The 25541-nt window shown below is 36.9% G+C and overlaps 1 protein-coding gene across 1 annotated transcript; it reads right to left on the reverse strand.

The window, feature by feature from the left end:
• Positions 1-593: 593 nt before the first annotated feature.
• LOC131157483 (UPF0057 membrane protein At2g24040-like) lies at positions 594-1249 on the reverse strand. Its single transcript, XM_058111672.1, has 2 exons — positions 1015-1249; positions 594-937 (listed from the first exon to the last, which is right to left on the reverse strand). Exons 1-2 carry the CDS (start codon positions 1102-1104, stop codon positions 806-808), a joined length of 222 nt encoding a protein of 73 aa, XP_057967655.1. The 5' UTR covers positions 1105-1249; the 3' UTR covers positions 594-805.
• Between the last annotated feature and the right edge of the window lie 24292 nt (positions 1250-25541).

Below are 25541 nucleotides of genomic sequence, written 5' to 3' on the forward strand. Positions count from 1 at the left end.
TAGAAGGGATTTGGGATGGAAATGCCCTACGCTCCTTGCGTAGATCAGCTTTGACTGGCCTCCTAATAGACCCAACAAAAATATTCATAGGAAGAGGGAACGATGCAGCCCATACTCTGCCAAATGATCTCCCTTTGTAGTGTGGATGGAGGTGGCCCCTTTATTCCTGTCTCCTCCCTTCCGAAATTATTTTTATCATCCCATAAAAAAGTCATCCTCCGCAGTTTTCTCACCATCCAAAGAAATTAAGAAAATATGAACAAAGGAACGCTGTCAAAGTATGGATCACAGGTTGTTCATCACTTGAAATTTCAGAAGAAATTGTGAGCAGAAAAATCGAATTATGTTGCTAGCCTGAGTAGTCTTTCATTTTCAGAATTATTTAACTGTTTTGTTATCTAAACAACCAATCTACTCTTTCAAATGTAATTGACTGTATTACGTTCAAATCAGCTGTTGAATTGCCCATTAATTTACATTACCAAAATTCCTGCAATCCCTAGCATGACTGACTTGTAAGTCAAAATTAAACACTTCAAACAAAGTAAAGCCGAATCAAAGCAAAACACAGAAAATGAAAGCAAAACCCAAAATCAAAGCCAAGAGATGATTGATCATGCTATTGTAAAGAAAATGATTCTCATACTCCGCAACAAATGAAAAGGAACAGAAATGCAGAGCTTAAACATTCAATCACATCGAGATACTTCAAAGCAACGAAAATTGTATCAATACATGGTACAAAGTTGAATGTATGACGATATCGTAGCTGATGCGATACTGGCAAGGTCAAGATCGGGAAGGACTAGGCATTAAGGGGACGCCAGTAATCACCGCGGTAAGGGTCACGATCGACGAAGACGATGGCGTAGAGAGCGTAGATTATCCCAGGGATGTAACCCAACAGAGTCAGAAGCAAGCAGATGCAGAACTCAACCTGCAACATCAATAAAGAGAGGTATTTTAGGGCTTCATATTTGAGAGAGAGAGAGAGAGAGAGAGAGAGATGCGTACGCTGCAGCAACCATGTCTGAGGCAAACTCCAAGGGGAGGGAGTAAAATAGCGAGTAGAATATCGCAGAAGATCTCACAGCGACTTGCCATTTCAATGGTGGAAGCAGAGAAGTGGGAGAGGGAGGGGAAGAGACGCAGCTGCACTTCGGATTTTGGAAGAGATGATGATGTGCATTGAATTATTAGTACAGATACAAAGTCTTAATGGAGAAGAAAACAAATGAGATATTTTATATTGATGGAGGGAGGTTACAATAAACTATTGGAGTCAGGTTGGGATTGACTGAATTCAAATTCCAGACAAGGTTGAGGTGCCATGCATGACCTGGTCCGGCCGCAGAGATTGGAGAAGAGTTTTCTTAATTTCTTTTTTTTAATTTTTCAGAGGTAGCCACGTGGTGCCTGAAATATTGAGTTTTTTAAGGATATTTTTTATTGAAAAAAAGTACTAATGTATGATGGTCCCTTCAACATTTATAAATTATACTAAAACAAAAAGGGTGACAAAACGAATTGATGAGCCGAATTTGAGCAGGTCATAAACGGATTGGGGTTAAACGGATTTAAGTTGACCCATTTAGTAATTGGTGACTAATAATTAAACACAAATCTATCCGTTTAATAAACATGTCATAAATAGTTTATCCGTTTAAAAATATAATTTATTTATTTTAAATTTTTTAAAAATTGCATATAAAATAACAATTTTATTTATTATTTTAAGAACACTCCATTTTATTTCCTGAGAACCTGAGGCAGCCAGTTAGTGTGAAGGCTTTTTGCCTCTCTCTTCCTCTCTATTGCTATTTTTTCTACATAATTACATCTTGCCTCTCCCACTCTTTCGTTCTCTGTTCAGATCTGTAAGGAAAATGAGGAGGGCGGAGTACTTGGCCATGAAAACTAATCCAACTGATCCAGCACCTGCCGATTTGATCAGTTCGGACATCAATGACCTGAAAATTTGAGTTTTTTCCCATTTTAATATTATTTTATAATAAAATATTAAATACTTTGTTTGGGAAAAATTTTCCCAGTTTGATGCTTACGTAATCTTGCTGCTTGGTCCAGCGAGATTTAAATGGACAAGGCTTCTCGTTGTGATGCGTGACAAGCTGGGAAGCATATCACGTTGTACCATCCAACGAGATTTGCTTCAAAAATGAATCGTAAGCTGACGCATGGCAACTTTCACTGGATGGTCCATCGAGATTTGTTTCGGCCTTTCAAGTGCCCTTTCCCCTTCAATTTTCTTTGCGAACAGAGAGTAAAGCGACAAGAGAGGAGGAGACTGTTGCAGAGTAGAGGACAGAGGCCGGGTGATTGGTAGGTGACCGTTGCTCGTCGAACGTTGAGGAGGAAGATATAAAATGGGGAGATGGGGTAACTTCATTTTGAAACTCTAAGCTTATTTGTTTTTGAATTCAAATTTATTTTTGTGATTGAAGAATTTGTTAGTTTGATTAATAAAATAGTTAGTGTGGCTCATATATTAGTACGTAGCACCTTCAATTTGCTGATTAAAAGCATCATTTGGAAACACCCAAATTTGAGGTTAGGATTTTTCTCTTAGTATTTTACTTCATTTCTTTTGTTATGTGTTATGTGTAATTTAATTGACAAGTATGTTGTAATCTAGTATTTTAAATTTGGTATTAGAAAAAAAAATGAATTATTGATTGGATTTTAATTTAAAATATATATATATATATGTTTTTTTGGACAAAGAAGGTAGCACTTCCTATCTTTATTAGAAAAATCCTCAGTTATGGCAGAAGAATACCGTGGTTCCAACCTTGAAACTTGGGGAAAACAAAATTAAACCCCAAGAATCTAAAACTGACTTAACCAACTAATTCAAAACCATTAAACCAATGACCAACAACCAAACAAATAACTAAGAACTAAACAACTATAAATTGAAAGAAAACAAAACTCCGAAAGATCTCAAGGAATAAACCAACCACTCCAACCTTCACAAACACCAGCACAAAGCATCACGGGCGCAAGGAAGGAAATCTCAACAAATCCAATCAAATCATTCCCCTAACTTGCTGTGGAAGCTCATCCTAACAACTATACGATCGGATTCACCCTGCTTGTCAAAGAAATACGAACTTTGATTCGCCTCCCTGTAAACATATTCCACTTTGTAATGTATGCCTCCTAATGCTAACACAAGCTTTTCCCACAATTCTCATAAGTTCCAAGTCGAACACTTCCCAGAATTAATCCTGAACCAACAAAGCAGAGTCAGAGGCAATCTCCACTTGATTAAATCTGAGATCTTTGCATAAATTAATCCCTATAATAATCGCTTTCAATTCAGCCACATTATTGGTTCCATAACCCAGTAATGAGGAAAAAGCTGCTTTAAATAATCCTTTTTCATCTCTTATCAAGCATCCACCACCACAGTTACCTAGGTTACCTCTACAGCTTCCATCCACATTCAACTTAACCCAACCTATCCTTGGTTTGCACGATTTGATTACATAAGGAAGACGAACCCTCACATTTTTTACTTGAATATCCAAAGCTCGAAGGACTGCAATATCCATGCAAGAAGCAGGTGCACATTTAGTTAACTTATTTGAAATGGATCTCATCCAATATTTAATATCAAGCCACACAATTCTCACCGAATCATGAATTGATTCCATCATGGCCCTACATCGACAAGTCCAAAGTCTCCAAATGATGAGACTAGGTATGAGACCTACCAAAATGCCTAACTGAGAGGCCCGTCTTGCACAACTAAACCAGAAATTAACTCTGACTTTCCATGTATTCATTGCCATACAACTTACACCCAACGCCACTGCTGCTTCTTTCCATACCTCCTGAGCAAAAGATCCCATGCAAAACACATGGTCTAGAGATTCAATCTTGGCATTTGAACAACAATCACACCGAAAGACCATCTGAACACCTACTTCTTGAATACGAGTATCAACCGGAAGACAAGAGAATCAAGACTTCCACATACAAATTGACACCTATTTTGGCAACTTAGGATGTCAGATCCATTTTGAAACTAAGAATTCCTCCTTACGCTCCCTTATAATTTCCCAAGTACTTGTCGTGGTAAATTTCCCATCTATTGAAGGTTCCCAAATTACTGTATCTAGACCCTCCTTGCAAGAAATAGCGGAGTTCATTACTTCCTCAGCCTGTTCTTCACCCAACAGATCCACTAATAAATCAACATTCCACCCATCTTTATCCCAACAATCTCGTGTTTGTAGCTTATGGTTTTTGATTTCCTAAACCTTAGCACAAAGGGGACCAGAGGCTAACCATCGATCAAGCCAGAAAGAGCCCAACCCTTCTTTAATTTGAACACAAGCATGCTCTAATACTTCAGGTATCACATGAGCAATCGATCTCCAAAATCTGGTTCCTTTATCTGGCTTTATTTCTCTCAAGTGGTGTCTATTATTCAAATACTTGGCTTTAAAGAATTGAGTCCATAGATTATCCATAGTTAACAATTTCCATATAAACTTCATATGCAATGATTTTTTTTACTTTCTCAAAATCCCAAATACCCAAACCACCCTCACAAACAGGCTTACATATATTAGGCCAAGAACACCATTGCCTTTTTCTTTTATCATTTACTCCACTCCAAAAAAAATTAGATAACGTAGAATTTAACTTTGTGAAGACAATATTAGGAATGTCAATTACCGCCAATTGATGAACCGCCATTGATGATAGTACATGCTTACTTAAAACTAAGCGGCCCCCTTGAGATAAAAGCTTAAATTTTTAACCCGCTATCTTTTTCCTCAATTTAGCTATTGGAGGCTTTAAACTACGGGCCGTAAGATGACCCAATACCAAAGGAACACCGTATGTAGCAGGGAACCCTCCTCCCACAAAGACAATCATCCTTAACAAGGATTGCTTTAGAGCATAAGCAATTCTCTTTGAAAAAAAAAAAATACGTGACTTGTCTTTATTTATCATTTGGCCAGACCAATCCTCATATTTCTTAAGAATGTCATCCGCATAGAGTATATGAGATACCAAAGGCGCCCCGTGAGGATGATAGCAAGCCCCTATCTTATTCTCCATAAAATTTTTCTTTAGAAGCAGAGAAAGAATTTTCTGTAAAATAATAAACAAATAAGGAGATAGAGGGTCTCCTTGGCGAAGCCCTCAAGAAGGTTTAAAGAAACCTTTATAAGTGACATTTATCATAATGGAGAGCCAAGAAGAGGAAACACATTCCACCACAAAAAACCACAGAATCTCTGGGAGAATCCAAAGCTTTTCAGAACCAAGTTTAAAAAATCTCAATCGATCCTATCATAAACCAAGCCATGTCTACTTTTATAATTACATTTCCACCATTAGACTTCTTATGTAGTGTAGTGACCCAAAGAATAATAGCATTCCAATAATAATAAGAGGGAAGAAAATAGATACAAAAACAGAAGGAGGTCGTAGACTTCGTCGACGACATTGCATTTTGGAGAATAAAATAATTGTAAGGAAATTGCCAAACTTCGTCAACGAACACAGGGTTTCATCAACCAAGGTCTGAAGAATTTCGTCAACGAATATAGGGTTTCATCGACGAGAAAATACCGAGAGATGGTTCGGGCTGCTCTGAATTTCGTCGACGAATACAAGGCTTTGTCGACGAATTTAGTGAAAGATTCGTCGACGAAGTGACGTGTCTCGTCAACGAATCTCGCCCTATAAATAGCTAAAAACCGGATTTTTACTCATTTCTTGCACCGCTCTCTCTCTCCTCTCTCTCACCTACGAACCCTCTCCCTTCTCTCTTCATTTTCGGCCCCGTCAGACGCCGGATTGACAATCCAAAGCCACCACGACGTTTCTAGGGGAGTTCTCTTTAAGTTTGTTAGGACGGATCGTCAGTGGGATCGAGTTGGATTTCATCCCAAATTCAGGGTAAGGCCTTTTAGTCCCTTTTTGGCCTTATGATAGTTATAGAAAATGATGTAGGCGGAGAAATGCTGATATTATATTCTGGCATATATTATTTTCAGGGTGTTTTGAAGGAGGCCATGCGAGTGTTAGGCTAGTATTCCCTAGAGGCTTTTCAGTAGTCAGGTAAGGGAAATATGCTATGCTAGGAATTTTTAAAATATTATGAAGTTTATTAATTGATGAAAATTATGTACTACGATATTGTGTGGCTTTTGATTATGAATATAGTACGAATGTATATTTTACGATATTTCAGTATTCTGATTTTATGATATTTTAGTACCATGATTTTATGAATCTCAGTACCATGATTATACGAATATCAGTATTATTATGCAGATGACAGTATTATGATTATACAGTTCTCAATATTACGTATGAACTATAGTTATATGGTTATTTCAGTACTTCAGAATCATGGTAAATCAGATAGATATGTATAAAAATATATTATATGATATCAGACCCTGTTGGACTGGCAGCTACAGAGCACGATACCATTGCTACAGACATTATGTTACTTTATGAGTGCAACCACCTATTTAGATAATACGTAGTAAGGTCGATCACCTAGGCCCTTGAAGAGGTCAGGCTCCCCATCCAGATATGGGTTGAGGTGGGCAGATTGACTAACGGAGTACAGTGATTAATTCCTGGTTGGCTAGCCAGGGTAAATCCAGCCTACGGGCCGCACAACCTTATCCTGAGGGGGCAAGTCATGACACACAGATAGCCACAGGGAATAGTTTCAGTTACTATTACATACATACGGATTTACAGAAACATGGATCATACTTATGTACACTAGAAGTACTTTGAATTATAACCTATAATACTGCTATGTTAAAAGGGGTGGTGTATTTTATTATTTGTACCGTATTTTTGTATTCAATTATTCATGTTTATATGAAAACAGATTTCATGATATATAGTAGCTCATTTGCCACACACTAGTAATAACATATTTCTTCTTACTGAGCGTTGGCTCATCTTAGTGTTGAAACATTTTTTAGGTGATCCAGGTAGGCGAGCAGACCAGGCTCGCAGATAGAAGGGCTTCTGTACCGCCCTGCCAATGGAGAGTGAGTTCATTTTGGGAGTATTTTTGTATACCCTAGCTAGTTAAGGGTATTTTTGGGGAATAGACGTATGTATATATTTTGGAAAACATGTTGTACTCTGGTATTGTGTGGTGTGGTATTGTATATATTTACATATGGATATGTTTATTCAGTTCTGCTTCTTGCTTCTTAGGTTTATGGTTGGGTTATCCTAGTATGGTATCAGAGTATGTTGAATGTTATAGTATAAAAAAAAAAATATAATTAGCTAATTAAGCAGGTCGTTACATGTAGAGAATGAACCATTTCTTGTGCCAATGTAATCTTTTCAAATAACTTCTACCGGGAATGAAAGCTCCCTGCTCTGGAGAAATCATTGCAGACAATAAACCAGTTATCCTTGCAACAATAATTTTTGAAAATTTTTTGTAAATAACACTATAAAGACTAATAGGCCTGAACTTATCAAAACTATGGGAACTTTTGGGATTAGAACAATGTAAGATACAGAATAAAATATAGGAAGAGAAGACCCAACAAAAAAATCTCTAGCTGCATCGATCACCTCTTCTTTTACAATATCCCAACCATCATGGAAAAAAGCTGAACCAAAGCCATCCGGACTTGGGCTACTATTTCTCGAGATAGATAGAATAGCATCTCTTACCTCCACCTTGGACGGAGCACGACAAAGAGCAATATTTTCCTCTTCAAAAACCATAGAAGATATAATATCATCAAGGTAAGCTGTTCGACTGGGTCTGCACTTGTTAAAAAGGTTTGAAAATACCTTACTACACCCTCATGAACAGTCTCCATAGAATCCAACACTTCTCCATTCGGAAGTTTCAATGAATGAATCATAGCCTTCTTCTTTTTTTGGTTCACAAATGCATGAAAGAACTTTTAATTAAATAACATTTTTATTCATTACATTTTTTACAAAGTGGGGCAGCTGTAGACACCTAATTTTAACTGAACCCTTTTTATTAAATAACATTTTTATTCATTACATTTTTTTGTTTAAATACATGAAATACAGAATACATGGATACATGAAAAAACATTAGGGGAAAAGAAAATACAAGGATACAGGGAATTACATCACATGGAACACAAAAATACATAAAATATGCGTGGGGGGGGGGGGGTGGGAAGGGGCAAATAAAAATTCTGCGCACAGTATATCCCAAAGCATCTTCGTAGGTACCTGCATCCAAAAAAAAAAAAAAATCAAGCAGTAAATGAAATAAAATTGGAGTGATTCTGCAATTAATTGGAGAAAATCTTAAAATTGAAACGTATCCCATTATATCTTCGACCAAGGAATCATAAAGAAAGAGAGAATCGACCAAATTACACGAAGAATGGGATTTCTTGTTGTATGAAGGAAAGCACATGTGAAAAATTGATTAAAAGGAAGGCACTAGGAAAGGAAAGTTTTATCAGTTGCTTATTTTACACAAGGTTCCAACCCTATAAATAGGACCTTCAGAAGGAGAATTACACCAACACACGAAGGAAAAGAGAAATCTGAAAGAAAAGAGTTGAGCGGAATCATTGTGAGAAAAAGGGTCAGCAGGGGGTAGTCTCGAGGGTAAAAACCCTAGAGAAAATATAAGGGAGATCTCCTACCCTTCTTAGAGAAGAGGGTAGCACAGCCTATTGCCCTGCAACCTGAGGGTTTCCCTACCTACCAGAGGGGACAAACGCCTAGCTTAGAGGACAACCCAAGCAGAGGAGTAAAAGCCTAGAAAGAAGAGAACGCATGGATAATAAGACCCGAAGGAGTAGAAGACACAAAATTAGTGTGGTTATTTTCAACTTTCTTCTTCCATAGTTATAATATACTATAGGTACTCAGTTAGAAGAAGGAATGGGACATCTCCCATGCAGGAAGACATGCAGAGCCCACTGACCATCATCCCAGCCCTCAGACCCACATGCTAAACCAAGCCTAGAAGCCCCACTCAGAAAACCCAGAAGCCCAGTAAGCCCATCCTTTTTAAAAGTAAGCACAGTAGCTTGTCTAAACCTACAAGCCCAGTTTTAAAAAGTCCTAAGGCCCATGTTTTTAAACAAGCCAATCTTAAAAAATCCCGAGGCTCACGTTTATGAACAAGCCCAGTTTTGAAAAAACCCTAAAGGCCCATAAGCCCAAAGCCCAGTTTTGAAACTCTCTGAGGCCCGTGTTTTTAAATAAGCCCAGTTTTGAAAAAGCCGCGAGTCCACATGTTCCAAATCAAGCCTAAACCCCCTTTGAGATTAGGTGAGTTGACTCAACCAGGTCAACCCAATACTCATTCAAGCGAGTTGACTCACCCAAGTCAACCCAAATCCCATGCACTAGGTTCAAGGTGATTTGACTCACCTAGAACCTAGTTTGACTCATAATCTAGAATCAAACTCAACCCAGAGCATTGATCCAAATCAAACCTAGAGCACAAATCCCAAATACTTGATCTAAGAGAAAAATGAAGATCAGAGCGACAAAGGATACTCATCTGGAGTTCCTCACCAGATCTGAGAGCCCCCTCCCCTTTGCGTAGATCAAAACCTGCAAAGAAGGGTAGAAATCATAAGTTAGATCTTTAAAAGAGAAAAAAGAAAGGGAAACAGTAAGAGAAACTAGCAAACCGAACTAAGCGATCAAATTGATGGAGAACATCACTGATCTGAGAGCAACTCGCAGATCTGAAACCCTAGGAGAGTGAGGGGGGCTCATAAGTCCGAAAGTAGGGGAGAGCTTTGTGGAACTGAGAAGAACGGAGAGATCATAGGTGGGGGAAGGAGAGCAAACGGAGAATGGAGAAAGAAAGGAAACAAAGAACAAAGAAGGGGAATAGATAGAGAACAGAGAAGGGTAGAAGATTTGAGAGAACTGGAGAGAGAGAGAGAGAGAGAGAGAGAGAGAGAGAGAGAGAGAGAGAGAGAGAGAGAGAGAGAGAGAGAGAGAGTGAGAGAGAATATATAGGAAAAAAAATAAAAAATTGGTTTTTATATCTAGAGATAGTGGGTCACGTGTCACCACCATGTAGTGACACGTGGCACATTCTGGACCAAAAGATGAGTGGGCGACATGGCTCAAGATTCACCTTCTGATCTATGTTTTCTTTGGACGGTCAGATCTTCACCACAACAGCAATCCTTGTTTCAAGGTTTGAGTCAACCAGGTGTTGACACGTGTCAGGGTGACGTTAGCAAAAATTCAAAAAAAAAAGGGGCGGAGCAACTGGATGATGACACGTGTTATGACATCACCCTGCTACAATAATGAAGGAAAAAAGAAAGGAAAAAAATAAAATAATGGGCCACGTGGCACCATGGTGGGTGGACACATGGCACCCACTAGTTTGACCCGATTCAATTCAATTAAACCAATTGACCCAATTCAAAAATTGAAGCCTTTTTTATGTATATTTTATTTTTATTTATTTAAATTTTTAATTATTTTTAAATTTAAAAAATTAAAGAAAAATTGTTGAAAAATCACAAAAAAATCAAGGAAAATAGGGAAAATTTTGGAAAAATATTTTGAGTTATTTTGAATGGGGAAAATGAGGAAAAATCTTTGGAAAATCCGAGGATATAAAAAAAAATGTTAAAGTGCTCAGAAAAATTTGTACAAAATATTGAAAATTTTGGGAATATTTTAAAAGGATATTTTTTTTCTTGATTTTTTGGGGGGGGGGGGGGGGGTGTCCCTATGATTTTAAAAAATGGCAATGGGGTATATTTAGATCTCACCTGTATCGACTCTAAGGCGTGTTTATCTAACAAGATCCCCTAATTTGGAGGTCTTATTAGACATTCCTAAGTCACGCCCATTATTTTTTAATGTTCTGCTAATGTTGTACATTTATTTAGTTATTTGTTTGTTTATTTTAAAAAGAGTTAATATAAAGGTAATCAAATTCAATTTGGGGATAATTCTTAATTTATTAAGTACTATTCATAGAACGGGTGTGTAGGGGGTATGAATATCTCCCCTTTGCATAATCGAACTCTCGATCCCAATTCTGCTATAAGTAGACCTAGACTACTAGTTCTTTGGCCTAGGTTTAGTCTAGAAACAAAAAAGATGAGTAGTAATTTGGTGTTCTAATTGCACCAAGGAAAAATAGGTTAGTGGCGACTCCAAATTCAAAATTTTTGAAAAATCATATTTTACTCCCTTGCCTCCCTGGGGCCCTCGCCCATGGGACATCTCGACATTCTCAATATGCATCACATCCAAATTATGACGAAGAAGATTGTGTCTCCAATGTGGCAACTAAAAAAAGATACTCTATTTCTTAAAGTTACCAATTTAAAACCTTGGATGATGATTGTCATAAATACATTTTTTCCCTCGCTTCCCAAACTCGAAGTTATGACCACCCAATAACAAAGCAATGTTAATTTCACTAAGGGGTAGTGGTGCTGAACTAAACTCTTGTGTCCCATCAAAACTACTCTTACCTCTTCTCCGTCTATGCTCGATTGGAAGAAATCTTCAATGTCTAAGATAACAATGCTTCTTGCCATACTTCAACCACTTATAGTGTGTTCCAAAGTTACAAAATAGGACAAGCTGGCTAGCCCTTGGTTCTCCAACTAGAAAGAATTCCACGTATGGAAAAGTCATTAATAATCCACATTAATGTTGCTTTTAGGAAGAAATGAAGTCTACTAGCAGAATCATAAGTTTGAACTCCTTCTTCCTATGATAATTGAAGCTCCTTCACTATGGTTGTATGTACATGTCAATATCATTTCCCGAGACTAAAGGACCAAGAAACAACAATGTCAACATTATGTAAGGTGATTTCCTGCACATCCAAGGGGACATGTTATATGGAATTGTCATGACAGTTCTTATACTCTATGTTGTGTCATGACTCAAATGAGGCTCAAAACCATCACTGGCTATTGCAAACCTCACATTGCTAGCATCAGCTACAAAGGTAGGAAACTTTTGATCAAATTACACCCAACTTTCTCCATTAGCTGGATGGTGTAAAACCTCATCCCTTTCCCATCCTTTGGCATGCCATGTCATGCTTCTAGTAGTCTTACTCGACATGAATAAACGTTGTAGCATCAGAATCAAAGGAAGGTAATGCAAGACCTTACTAGGTTGCATGGTTTTAAATCGCGGTAGCGGGTAGCGTAAGGTAACGGTAACGGGAGTAACGGGAAGCTGGAGTAGCGGATGTTACATAACAGGAAGCGAGTGTAATGGTCGTAAATTTTTTTGAAGCACACACAACCTTGTGCATATTAGCGTACTTGCATGTTTTAAGCTTTTAGCCCTTTTTAGAAAGAGTTTTAGTGTATTTTGGATCCTCTAGTTCAAGTAACTAAGTTATTTGATAAGGGCAACAAGTTTACATTTGTTTTAAACCACCATCGATTGAAAAATTACGTGTGTGTGCGTATTTATACTTCTCATTGTTCTTATTTGTGATAAATTCTTATGTGTGCTAAATTAATTAATAAAACAAAATACATTATATACTTCATTAATCTATTAGACACATAAGACATATGAATAATACAAATATAAAATAACTAGAAAAGAAAGAAAGTTGAAGTTGAAAAATATAGAATATAATTATCACATTACTAATATTATCAAAATAAAATATTTTCCTTACTAATATTATCAAAATAAAATATTTTCCTAACAAGTTAGTATTTTCAAATTGTTAATTAATGCATCTATTGTGAGTATTTAAAGAAAGAGTAAAATTTGTATCATTGTCATCCTCTTTATGGTCTTTTTCCCCTCTTGCTACTTGGTATATTGAGAATGATATATGAAAGAGAGTGGAAAAGTGAGAAGAAAAAGTAAAAAACAAAATAATTTTTTGGTGTAACAATCTTGTAGCGGTTACATAACGGTTGTAGTGGCCTTTACGTAACAGTTGCAGTCCGTAACGACCACTACTGCCGTAATTTTTCTTCCCACTGACTTCGCGGTGTGTAACAATATTGGTAACCCAAAAAAACGTTACGTAACGGTCGCAGCCTTTATTTAAAACCATGCTAGGTTGCTTCCTCTTGGAATGCAAAACCAAATCAATATCCTCTCCTATTCGCTCATCATTTTCAACACCTTATGTGTTTCTTTATTTCCACCGTGATGCCCCACACTTATTGCACTATTCTTGTATTTATGTTCATCCCAAAATAACTTGCAATCATTTGGACATGCATCAATTTTCTTCATACTACATCTAATACATGCAATGAATTTCTTACATTGTGACAAGTTTTGTGGGCATTTTGCCTCTACTAACATTACTTTTTAAAAAGCTTTCTATGGCTCTACCAAAAACATGTCACTCCACCCATAGAACAATTTCATGTGGAATATTGTCACAAAAAATGACATGATTTTAAAACACTTATTTCCAAGCCACGTATCATTTTTCGCATCCTCCACATATTGAAAAAAAATGCAGTTGCAGCCTCCGAAATCCCTTCTGCTTCTTCTCTTTGGTCATGATCTTCCTCATAACACATAGGTAAAGTTTCTTCTAACATATTTAGAATATCCTCACCACTAGCAATAGATGCTTGTGTCCTTCCATATGTACATGATGGTCTTCTAGTCACCATCTTTTCTCCGTGTTCAGTCCAAATATCATATTTTTTAAGCACACCCCATTCATCACAATGCTCGACGATAACTTGATATTCCATCCATTTTCGATTGCAACATATTTTACAAGGACATTTTAAGCAACCATCAAAATCAATAAATCCTTTTGCTATTGCATACTCAAGCCCATACGAAATTATGCAAATAAACCTTTATTTTTCATACAAAAGGAATACAAATGTTATGAATTTGATGCGATGTCTTTTTATTAGATTAAACACATAATTGATGAAGATTACCTATGCATATTCATCCACGGTTTATCTAGATGGTCAACCATTATAATGATTAAACCCTTATGTGATACCAACAACACTAGCCAAATCATTTTATAGTGAAGATACAAACTCATTTATAAATCCAACAATAAACAAAGATAATTCCCATGCTTTATATATAGTTGGACGTTAATGAACATATATACATGAGCTCAAATTCACATTCAAGCATAATTCTCAACAATATACAAAGATAAAGGGATGGTTTGAGAAGGTTCAACGCAAGCTGGTGATATTTAAAAATGGGTAGTAGTGATATGGACAAGCCTCACAAAGGAGGACCCAAACATTTTTATTTTAAATATTTTTATTTTTTTATTCTTTAAAATGAGTGCAGTCCTCTACCTAAGTATGGGTTGTCCACATATATTCCATAGTTTTAGAATTAGTTTCATTTTGTGCTATCTACATTTCAGAATCTTTTGACATGTATAATGGTCCATCAGGCGGTGATTTCAAAATCTCCAGCATCTTTTACAATAAAAGGTTGGTTGGAAATAGAAAATCTTTTTTTTTTTTTTTTATTTTGTTGGGTGTCTTGGATTTATGTACCAAACTAATCCTACGCCTGTGTCAGCCGTACCCATAGCCAACACATAGGAGATAAATCCGGACGTGCGGTGCAAGTGACAAATTTCGAACCCTAAATCTACCATTATAAGCAGCCTTCTGGGACAAATACTTACCATCTGACCATATGTCCAGGGCAAAAACACACAATCTCTTTTTGACAACAACCTCCTTTCTCTACATGGGTTAGTTTAAACTAGTCCCCTATCTACTTAGACCAACTCCTCAAATTCTCCGAAATTGTTATTCTATCTTCTTTTGTTAAGTATATAGTTTATTAAAAAAAGAAAGGAATATAAAATAAATATGAAAATGAAAGGAAAAACTAATGGATAGGTACTTCAATTGTCATATAGAGAATTGGAAGACTTTGTAAAACATGTGGTTACCGTTATAACCCTGATTGTCCATTTCTTACTTCCCCCTAGAGCGTTGTCAAGAGCGTCGTCAATGAGGAGAGGGAGCTCGGCAGGTACAGTGGAGAGTTGCTGCGTCGCCTACGAGTTGGGAACTGTTGGGGATTGAGTGGGGATCGAGTTGCTGCGTCGTCGATGGGTTGGGAACTGCTGGGGGTTGGGCAACCTTGCAGAACAACCTCGGCTGGTACAGAGTGGGGATCGAGTTGCTGTGCGCCGATGAGTTGGGAACTGTTGGGGATTGAGTGGGGATCGAGTTGCTGCGTCGTCGATGGGTTGGGAACTGCTGGGGGTTGGGCAACCTTGCAGAACAACCTCGGCTGGTACAGAGTGGGGATCGAGTTGCTGTGCGCCGATGAGTTGGGGAAACTACCAGGTTTGGGCGACCGGGTTAGCCGTTAAAGATTTGTTTTGGGAACTATCGGGGAGGCGGGAACGTAATTTCACCCAAATTACATTTTAGTGACGTCAATGGATTAATGTTACTGAAACATATTTTTGGCAACATCAATTTATTATGCTAATTTGACGTTACGAAATAACCATTTTTTTAGTAATGGTACAATCTTTAGCTTAATTTGAAATGTTTTAATTATTTTTAGCTTGATCCATGCTGTTTTTTTGCCAAGCCGATAATCCTATCTTTTCTTTGAGAAGCTTTCATCAAGCATGCATTTTTGAGCCTCAATAGCCGTGCATATTGGATGGGTCATACTTTATTAAGTCGTGTTCTTTTCTTGTTTTCTCATGAGGTGTGATCATCAAGTGGTCATTTTTGGGCCTTACGAGCAGTGTTTTTATCAGATGGATTATATTTTAGTGAGATGTGTTCGTTTCTTGTTGTCTCATGAGTTGCGCTTATCAAGTGGACGTTTTCAAACCTCATAAATAGTGCTCATCAGATGGATCATATTTCGGTGAGTTGTGCTATTTTCTTATTATCTAATAAGTTGTGCTCATTATTTAGACTTTTCATAGCAAGTGAGCCTATATATTAAAGTAGTCTTACAATCTTTGCAAGCTATTGCTTGCCTGCATTCAAATATTAACAAAAAGAGAATATCTCATCATGTTTATAAATGAAGTTACATTGAGTTCATCTAATATACATTGATTGCAAACCTCTATAATTTTTTCAAGATGATCGATCATTTTAAAAAAAAAAAAAATTCCTTAAATACATTTGAGCATTGTTCATCAATCCCAACGCTATTGGAATTCTCAAGACAATGGTTGTTCCTTATCAAATATGGAATCTTCAAAGTTGATTTTCGATGCATTGGTAATCTACCTTTTGGTGAAGTATCTAAAGGAAGCATTCTTGGATTCTATTTTGAATAATCTATTTTTGCAATAGAAGCACTTCAAATATTTCTTCCTTCATTTTGTAGAAGACTAGAAATTGCTCCATCAATAAATTTTGGCTTTAATTGCAAAATAGGTTGATTGTAGGGCACTAATGGTGACTAATTGGTATTTGTCCCTATTTGTTTGTGATTTTCCTTATAAGAATGGACTTTGTTATGTCCCAAACGCCCAAGAGGGCAAGAAGGCCATTCTCCTTGCCTCCAAGGTCACTATAGGGATAGAGGTTTTTTCAGCCGAACCCTAGCTCTCCTATTGTATATAGGAGGCTAAGGGAGTGAAAGGGGGACTTAGATGGAAGAGAGCTTACATTGAAAATTGAAGAAAAACATGCTACACAAGAAAGCACAAGGTGAGGGAGTGCACAGACACTGTTGTGGAGAGGATTCGCCTACCACCTTGGAAAACACAAGAAGCATTGAGAAAAAATAATTTACTTTTAATAAGGTATTTTCTTGCTGAGTCTTTCTCTTGATCATTCATTACCACAACTCATGATTTGTGCCTTGCCATGATTTTATGTACTAGTAAGAAAGTATGTTTTAATCCTCTTCTATTTTTGTTTGAATAATGAATCTTATTTGTGTTTCTTTGATGTCACTTGATTTATGTTTCGATATTTAGTTGTTTTAAAGGGTGATAACCTATGTTTGGATGTATATTTTTTTATAATAATCACAACTTTTCTTGTTAAAAATGCAGTTTTTTTCTTTTTCTTGTTGGAATCCTTAAAGAGCTTGCATGCCTTGAACTTATGTCTTTTTAATTCCTCGAAGATTTATGTTGGAATCCTTTAAGGACAATTCATTACGGAAGTTTATTTCAATATCCCAATATGTGCAATGAAAAGATAAAGAAATTATTCAAAGCATATAAACTAAAAGGCACTCATAAAATGAACATGCAAAGTACATAAGAAAAAAGTGCATCGTCTTAATTAAGAAGTCTAATAGAATCACTTATCAAGTTAGCCTAAAGTGATTCTACTAGAATCCTTACCCCTTATGCAATAATCAGGGATTTACACAATCCCAGTTCATCATATTCATCCTAATGGGGGTGTGCACAAATACATAAACATATAAGAACATACATACATAAAAGAAAGTGGCAAACACACATTCATGCAACACACGAAATCATGTTATAGGCAAGTCACACAAGAAAAACTACTATTAAACAATTAAAATTAAGCAAAAAGGGTCCTAGGATTTTCTCTATTTTTTAGGATTTTTCTGCAATTTTTTAAAAAAAAAATTAAAGAAAATTTTCCAAATTTTATTTCTTTTAATATTTTCAAATTTTCTATTTTTTTTTTTTATTTTTTTAGGTTGAAAAGATTGAAAGAATCTTTTAACAATTTTTGTGATTTTTTTTGCCATTTTCTTAATTTTTTATATATTTTTAATAAAATTAAAATTTATTTTTAAAAACTATTTTTAATTAAGAAAAAAAAGAGCGATTAAGGTGGCTAAACAAGATCAAACCGGTCTAACTAGTTTGACTAGGTCAATGGCGAGGACCCAGGATGATTTGGGCAAAATCGCGTTGAACTGATTCAAAGGGGAGAAAAAACGGGAATTGCCCTGGCCTTGCCATGTGTCACTCATCTAAAGGTGACACGTGATACACAATGGACATCTAGATGACTTATCTTTTTCTTGGAAAAAATTTTAGAGGTGACATCATCGTCAACTAACACATGGCGCCCTACCACTTGGCTAGACTAAAAGATTTGGATTGCTGACGTGGTAATGATCCCACTATATCGCTAGATGACCTCACTTAGGATGCACAGTCCTCAACGCACCATGTGTCACCACTTGACGAGTGAATGTGGAAGCGAAAGTAATTTTTTTAACAAAAAAATATAATTCTTTTCTTTTCTTTTCTTTTCCTTTCCTTTCCTTTTCTCATTTTTCCTAAATCTTCTTTTAGTACTCCCCTTTGTCTTACTCTTGATCTCTCTCACCCCCTCTGTCTCTCTCGCTAGTACCACCAACAGTTGCCATGGCAGCCGTGGCTACTGCCACATGGCGTTGTCGCCTAAAGTAGCCCCTTCCCAATTCTCAATCTTCAAACTCTATTTATTTCTCTCTCCATCTCCATCTCTTTCTCTCTAATCTTCATCTCCTTTTCTTTTTTCTCTAATCTCTCACACGTTCTCTCTTCTTTGTCTTTCAGATCTCTCGATCTCTAACCCCCTCCTTTCTATTTTTTTGCAAGTCGGGAATGATGGCACCTCAGGCGGAGAGCTCCAAGCTCTTTGTGGGCTTAAGATTGAGTTGGCTGGAGTAGGTTCAAACTAGGTTAAGCTCTAGGTTTGTGGGATTTAGGTAAAGCTTAGGTTGGGGAAAGCAATTGGGTTGTAGGTAGGTTTTGGTTTAAACGGGTATGGGTTTTAGGCAAGTTAATAGGTTTTTTATTTAAGTTTTAGGTAGGTTTGGGCCTTGAGCAGGTTAGGAAAATGGGCTAGTTTGAGTTGAATTTAGGATAGGGTTGACAAGTCAGTTGACTCAGGTCAAGGTTAGTCAACTTGACTAGGGTCGAGTTGACTTAGGTCAAAGAGACGATTTGACTCGGGTCTTGGTCATTAGATGCAGGCAATCTGGTAGGGCTAAATCAGGTTTTTGGGTTGGGTTTAACTCAGGTCCAAGTTTGTTGACCTAGGTCATGGGTAGTTTGACCTAGGTATTTGGCTCAGGCTGACATTGACCTGGGTATTCAAGTCATTTTAGGGTATTTAGGTTAGGTTGACCCAAATTTCTAGGTACTTCTTTTCGAGTGTTTGGTCGTTTGGTAGGGTTTTAGGACTTGGCTAGGGTTGTTTTCAAACCCAAAATAGTGGTCACTTTTAGATTCGCAAATTTGTTTCTTTCAAAAATAAATTTTCAATTTTTTGCACTCTTTGGCTTAAAACCCTACAATTTGATTTTTATCACACCATCATTTTAACCATGGAATGTAACCTAGGTCCCAATCATTTACAATGTTAGTTTTGGTGCAAACCCAAGAGGGGGGGGGGGTGAATTGGGTATTTAAAATTTATCACCTAGGTTTACTGGTTTTATCAACAGTGTAGTGTAGCCTAGGGTCAGTCTACATAATCAACAAATAAATATACACATGCAATAAAAGTAAGGTGCAAGAAATAAACAATACACGCAATATGTTATTGAGGTTCGACCAAATTGCTTACGTCCCCGCCTTGGCTACACCAGCACAAGGAATCCACTAAAATTCACTTAAAGGGTGGAGCGGCACCGATTACAACTAGGTCAATTCAAGGGACTGACTTCAACCAACACACCTTACTAGAATGACACACCTAACTTTCCTAACCGGGTCTAAGCCAATCTGGGACTATTCAACAGGGCTAGTCTCCCTCTTCAGGCCCGCACCTAGAATACAACCAATGTGTATAAAATTTGTACACGAAAATACGCTTTCACACAAGTAGATATATGTACCAATATAACTCAATCAATATTGCAAGGTCAAATGATATGTAAATATGCTCAGTGCTCTAATGTGTGCTAAACACTTAATCAAGTATAGATTATCAGTCGATATCTAGAGTGTATATCAAAGTAAGATTTGAAACACAACACGTGAATGATACAAAATCAAATCAAGGTTTCAAATATGCTAAGCAAGTTGATTCAAACAAACTCAACAAGATATTTCAATATACAAAGCTCAATGGAGTGTTTGAAAAACTAACTTTTGAAAAGGATTTTGCATACAAAAATATAAGTTTAGGTGTCTTGCAATGACAATGCAAGAACCACAACCTTCTAAGTCTTCCCACACAAGATTTATCAAGTAAAATTGGTGGAAGAACTTAAAGCTATACTCTCAAATAAAATCAATCAAACAATGCACCAAATGAGAGTATTAACTAGTAAGACTAAGCAATGATGAGAATCAACAAGCACCATCAAAGGATCCATTGCATGTTCCTATTGGATCAAAGAAGCACTTCATGGGCTGATTCAAGATATTTGGGCTTATTCAAAAACGGGGCGCTCCAGGCTTGACCCAAAGAATGATGAAGGCTTAATAAACTTAATCCAAGTTTTTGATGGAGCTAATCTTGCTTAATGGCTGTAATCTCCTAATTAATGGTGTGCTATTCAATTGGGGGATTTGACTTTTTGGCCTTTTTTCTTTACATTTAATTTGTAATTTGTAAGACAACTTAACTTGCATAGGCTTTTAGTAAGTTGTGAGAGTCATTAAATGTGTCTAGTAAGTTGGTATATTTTATGTCCTTGTCTCCCATGTTTGTGTGGGAATTGCAAAGTATTTAATGTCCTTGTCTCCCATGTCTGTGTGGAAATTGCAGAGTATTTAATGTCCTTGTCTCCTATGTTTGTGTGGGAATTGTTAAGTGTTTAATATCCTTGTCTCCCCATGCTAGCTATATATATATCTCACCATTGAAATAAGAACTAAATTGATCATTGAATAGAAATAAAGAAAAAGTGAGGATTTGTTTCTTCTTTGGTTCTTTAGAGAACTTTCGAACTTATCAAGGATTCTTCCTTGTGGCGTTCAAATTTTATACCTTCGGTTCATGATTAAGTTATAATCATTGGGTCGGGGTTTGTTACTTTATACTTTCGGTTCACGTTTCATTTATAAACGTTGGGTCGGAGTTTCCTATCAAAATATGAATTTTAGCTTTCTTGGGCAAGCATTCCAACATTGTTTGCTGGGTCTCAACACTTGTCATTTGAGGTTTCACTTCAACAATCAATTTAGAAATACTCACAACACTTGAAAGATTAAGAAATATGGAGTGTATGAGTGTTTTGAGAGTAGTATAGGCTAAAATAAGGTTTTGGAAGTTGAGAAAATTTTTGCCTCAATCAAAATGCTAATCCTTACTAATTATGACAAATGAACAAGTATTTATAGGCAAGGAGGATTTTTCTTTACTGTTGGGGACTTAATGGGAATAATTAAATTTGTTTTAAAAGCCATTAAGAAAATTAACCCAGTTTACCCCATTAAGAAATTGGTAAAAAATATTTTAACCCGCGAGGTTCGGGTGATCGGCCTGAGGCTCGGGTGCCCGAATATACTCAATCAAAAATCCAATTTTTAATGGTTCGGGTGCCCAAAGAAACGGTTGGTCAGCTGAAAAAAAGTCAGTAGCATTTTGTTCGTAAATTCAGGTGTCCGATTCCAAGTTCGGTTAATCGAACCAACCAATTCGGTCGCTCAAGCCCAATTTGAACGTGATCATTCGGTCGCCCGGGTAGTTAAAAAGTCCTTTGACATAGGTTCGGGTGCCCAGGGAAGATATGCTCAAATCAAGTTCGGGTGCCTGAAACATGAAGCCAACATGTTGACTTGTTCGGTCGCCTGAGCCGTTTTACACGGCTTAGGTTTGGTCACCCGATCCCTCTTAACATTTTCAGTTAAAGTCCATTTTAGCCAAATTTAATTCCCCTGATATGAAGAGTGATGTTGGGGACTTTGTGTACTAAAAGTAGGTATCTAAGGTCCAACTAGGGTTTGTTATGAGCATACCTACCTACCATGCATGATGCAAATTACTACAAGCCGCAGGGTGTATAGTCCATAATAATTATTACATCTCAGAATGAAGAAATGAAATAATAAATAGAAATACGGCACAAAATTCTTTATTCTTTGGCATGGCATGAACACAGCACGCCATCATAGTATGTCTTTCAATCCGAATACACGTGCACAGTGAACCTGCATGCAAACCTTAGTACAACCATCAGTACCAAAAGTATTTGTCATGATCAAAATTGGGTGTGACCTATTAGGTCAACATACAACGCTCATTCAATTGACCATATATTGAATCAAAATGAATGGACCATATTTATCCATACAAAGGAACCTTAGGGAACTTCCCTCCACAACCTTCTTCTTTCTTGCCCCTTTTCTTTGATAGAAAAGCTCTCTTTGCTTCAAATTCCTTTCTAATGACTTCTTTCCTTGGTTCTTCTTCTTCTTTATTCTCATATTGCTCGAAGGTTCCTCAATTGATCTCCTCCCTTTTGACTTCTTCTATTCTCTCATCTGATCTATATTTCTAGCTCACTTTTTCTCTTCTCCACCTCTATTTTCATAGGCTAAGTAAGGGGTTAGGATCCTAATTTGCTAGGATTTGCTAAGAGAGGCAATGTTAATGGAGGTAGAACAGGCTATTGGGCTGGCTTTGCATGAACAGAAAAGTGGGAGCGAGAGAGGGTAGCTTGCGGGGGATCTTTAGGGGCTAAGTTAGAGATTTGGGGCTCCAAAATTCTTAAAGACATAAGCCCTTCTAATGGACTTTAAATCAATTACTAGCTTACTATGGGCTTTAAACTTAAAATAACCCTAAGTTAGGCTTTATATCTAACACAAGCCTGCAGTGGACCTTAAACTCAAAATAAACCCAAGTTGGGCTTTAAATCCAGCACAGGCTTATAGTAGACCTCAAACTTAAAATAAGCCCAAGATTTGGGCCTCTTTGTTGCGCTGCCACTAACTAGAATACGATCTTATGTGTGTGAAGGTAGATGCAGCCAAGGTGGATTGGAGTGGCTTGAATATGAGAGGCTCGATACACTCAATTTGCTTTCATCTTTGGGAACTTCCTTGTTATCTACAGTCTTAAAAGGCACATAGTCGCCTTGGGTTACTACTTTCAAGACTTTCCAATCCATAGTTTGCAAAAATATTCTCATACATTGTTTCTAGAAGGTGTAGTTCACACCATAGAAGAAAAGAGGACTAGATGAGGATTGCCCATCATTGAAAGGGGATACACCTATGTTTTCCATTAAGATCTTTTTGTAACTATTTTTTAAGATTTGCTACAACCTAGGCTCTGATACCAATTGAAAGTAATGGTGTAATCCCAAGAGGGGGGTGAATTAAGTATTTTAAAAATTATTATGTAGAATCTCAGTTTATTTTAACTCTTTTTAAAATTTACCAATCACAATCTCTCACAAATATCACACAATCAACTAATCAGTGACAGTACTCTACCAATCAACAATCCTAGGTGTATATGAGATTGAAAATCAAATTCTGAATTTAGCTTTTAGCAAGTTCACAATCAACTCTAAATTCAATTAAATTTCGAGTATGTATTTGAGACAAAATCCAACAATATAAAACAAGCAAGTTAACTACTTAAGCTTTGAATAGACAAACAACCACAATATCTTTACCTCAGTTAACCAACAATTAAATTCAAAGATACAACACTTATCTAAATTTTAACTGAAAACTTAAAACATACAAACCATTAATCAACCCAATAGATTTATTCAAAGTACTCCAAAACCAAACTCAACATTCAACAAAAATTCCCAATTAATTCAAAAACATACATAGCAGTTTATGATTGCATAATTTAAAGAGAAAGAGAAGAAGATTGAACAACAGATTTTTTACAAGGTTCGGCTTATCGCCTACGTCCTTGTCTCAAGCAACTCATTGTGAGGATTTCCTTTACCCACTCTGTTGGTGGAGTACGCCTCTCTCTGTTGGTAGGTGGAGACCCCTCTATAACCAGAATATCCTCTCGCTAGGCAACGATTCTAACCCCGAACCGTCCAATTGCAAAAACAACAATATCCACTTCTCGTATAGATGATTTGTTTGACCAACTCCAGGGAACACAAGTCTGCTCTAAAATCAATCTTTAATCAGAGTATCATCAGATAAAAATCAAATTAGAGGATTTTCCAAAGACTGCATTCCAAACTAGGTATGGCCACTACGAATTCTTAGTTATGCCATTTGAACTGACTAATGCTCTTGCTACATTTATGGACCTTATGAATAGAGTCTTCCATAAATATCTGGATCAATATGTGGTGGTATTTATTGATGATATTTTGGTTTATTCAAAGAGTTATGAGGAGCATGAGAATCATTTCAGGTTGGTACTCTAGATGCTAAGAGAAAAGAAGCTCTGTGCAACATTTAAGAAATGTAAGTTTTGACTGGAAAAAGTTGCATTCCTAGGACACGTGATGTGATGGCCTGCTTAAAATCCACATTTTTTTTTATAATAAAATCAATATCATAAATCTCAGCTTAGTAGATCATAAACCACTTGGACCTGTGGGTACCAGGGATACATCAGATCACATAACGGAGGCCTAAGCAGCAGGAAACATACAATCACAATATTATAAATATGAAAACATCCATCATATTACCATAAATACCAGAGTCACTATATCCACTATATTTCAGTATATGCATCCCAAACACAAGATCTAGGGACATTTCCTACAAAATCCAATTGTCCCTACTAAAACTTACCCTTCAAGGAGGGCAGACAAACAGCACTAGATTAGCAGGGCTTTTCCCGTTGTCCTATCTGGGGGGCTCCTGAAAAGTTTATAAAATTTTGGGGTGAGACACCTCTCAGTAAGGGAAATAAACTAATACCAGTGTGTGGCAACATGAGTATTCCGTGTTATACATATACCATACAAAACATATTCAGTAACTATTATGTCAAATCTGGGAAAACATATATATATCATCAAAACATGGCAGAACATACTACATTTTCATAAAAATATTTCATCTCATATAATAATAATATAAAAACATTCCTGGTAGGTTAGCTGACTGTTGTCATGTGTTACCCCCACATGACTGGGTTGTGTGGCCCAAAGGCGGGACCTGACAATGGTTGGCCGACCACTGCCAAGTCAAAAGTACAGTCTATAAGTCTAATGGGTCTGCCAGACCTGGTCCGTACACCAGAGGCGCTCACACACTTCTTAAAAAACACATCGATCATCCAATCTCACACCACTCCGTACAGCGGCGTTAACACAAATATCATGATCATGAAGACCATGGACACATAGCAACGGTACCGTGCAAGTGCTAGCCTAGACCAAGCCAACCAAGTTCTGATATCATATAACATATGCTGAAACTGTGATACATGGATATTTCATAGCATTAATTATCAAATCAATCATATCATTTTGCATACATACGTATGTCATGAAAATCATTGGCCCGTATGCCGTTATTACACATTTTATCATAGCTCGACCCATATGCTAGCAAATCGTATCATAGCACAGTCCATACACTGGCAAATCACATTCATAGCTCGGCCCGTACATCGACAAATCATATACATAGCTCAGCTCGTACGCTAGCAAATCACGTCCATAACACGGCCTGTACGCCAGAAAAATATATC

This window comes from Malania oleifera, chromosome 6, assembly GCF_029873635.1.
Source record: "Malania oleifera isolate guangnan ecotype guangnan chromosome 6, ASM2987363v1, whole genome shotgun sequence".
Classification (NCBI taxonomy): domain Eukaryota; kingdom Viridiplantae; phylum Streptophyta; class Magnoliopsida; order Santalales; family Ximeniaceae; genus Malania; species Malania oleifera.

Excerpts from the sequence above, each read along its gene's own strand:
- LOC131157483 (XM_058111672.1), bottom strand. The coding sequence starts at position 1,104 with ATGGCAAGTCGCTGTGAGATCTTCTGCGATATTCTACTCGCTATTTTA. Across the intron at positions 938-1,014 it reads TCAGACATGGTTGCTGCAGC|GTTGAGTTCTGCATCTGCTT; the intron begins GTACGCATCTCT and ends TTGATGTTGCAG.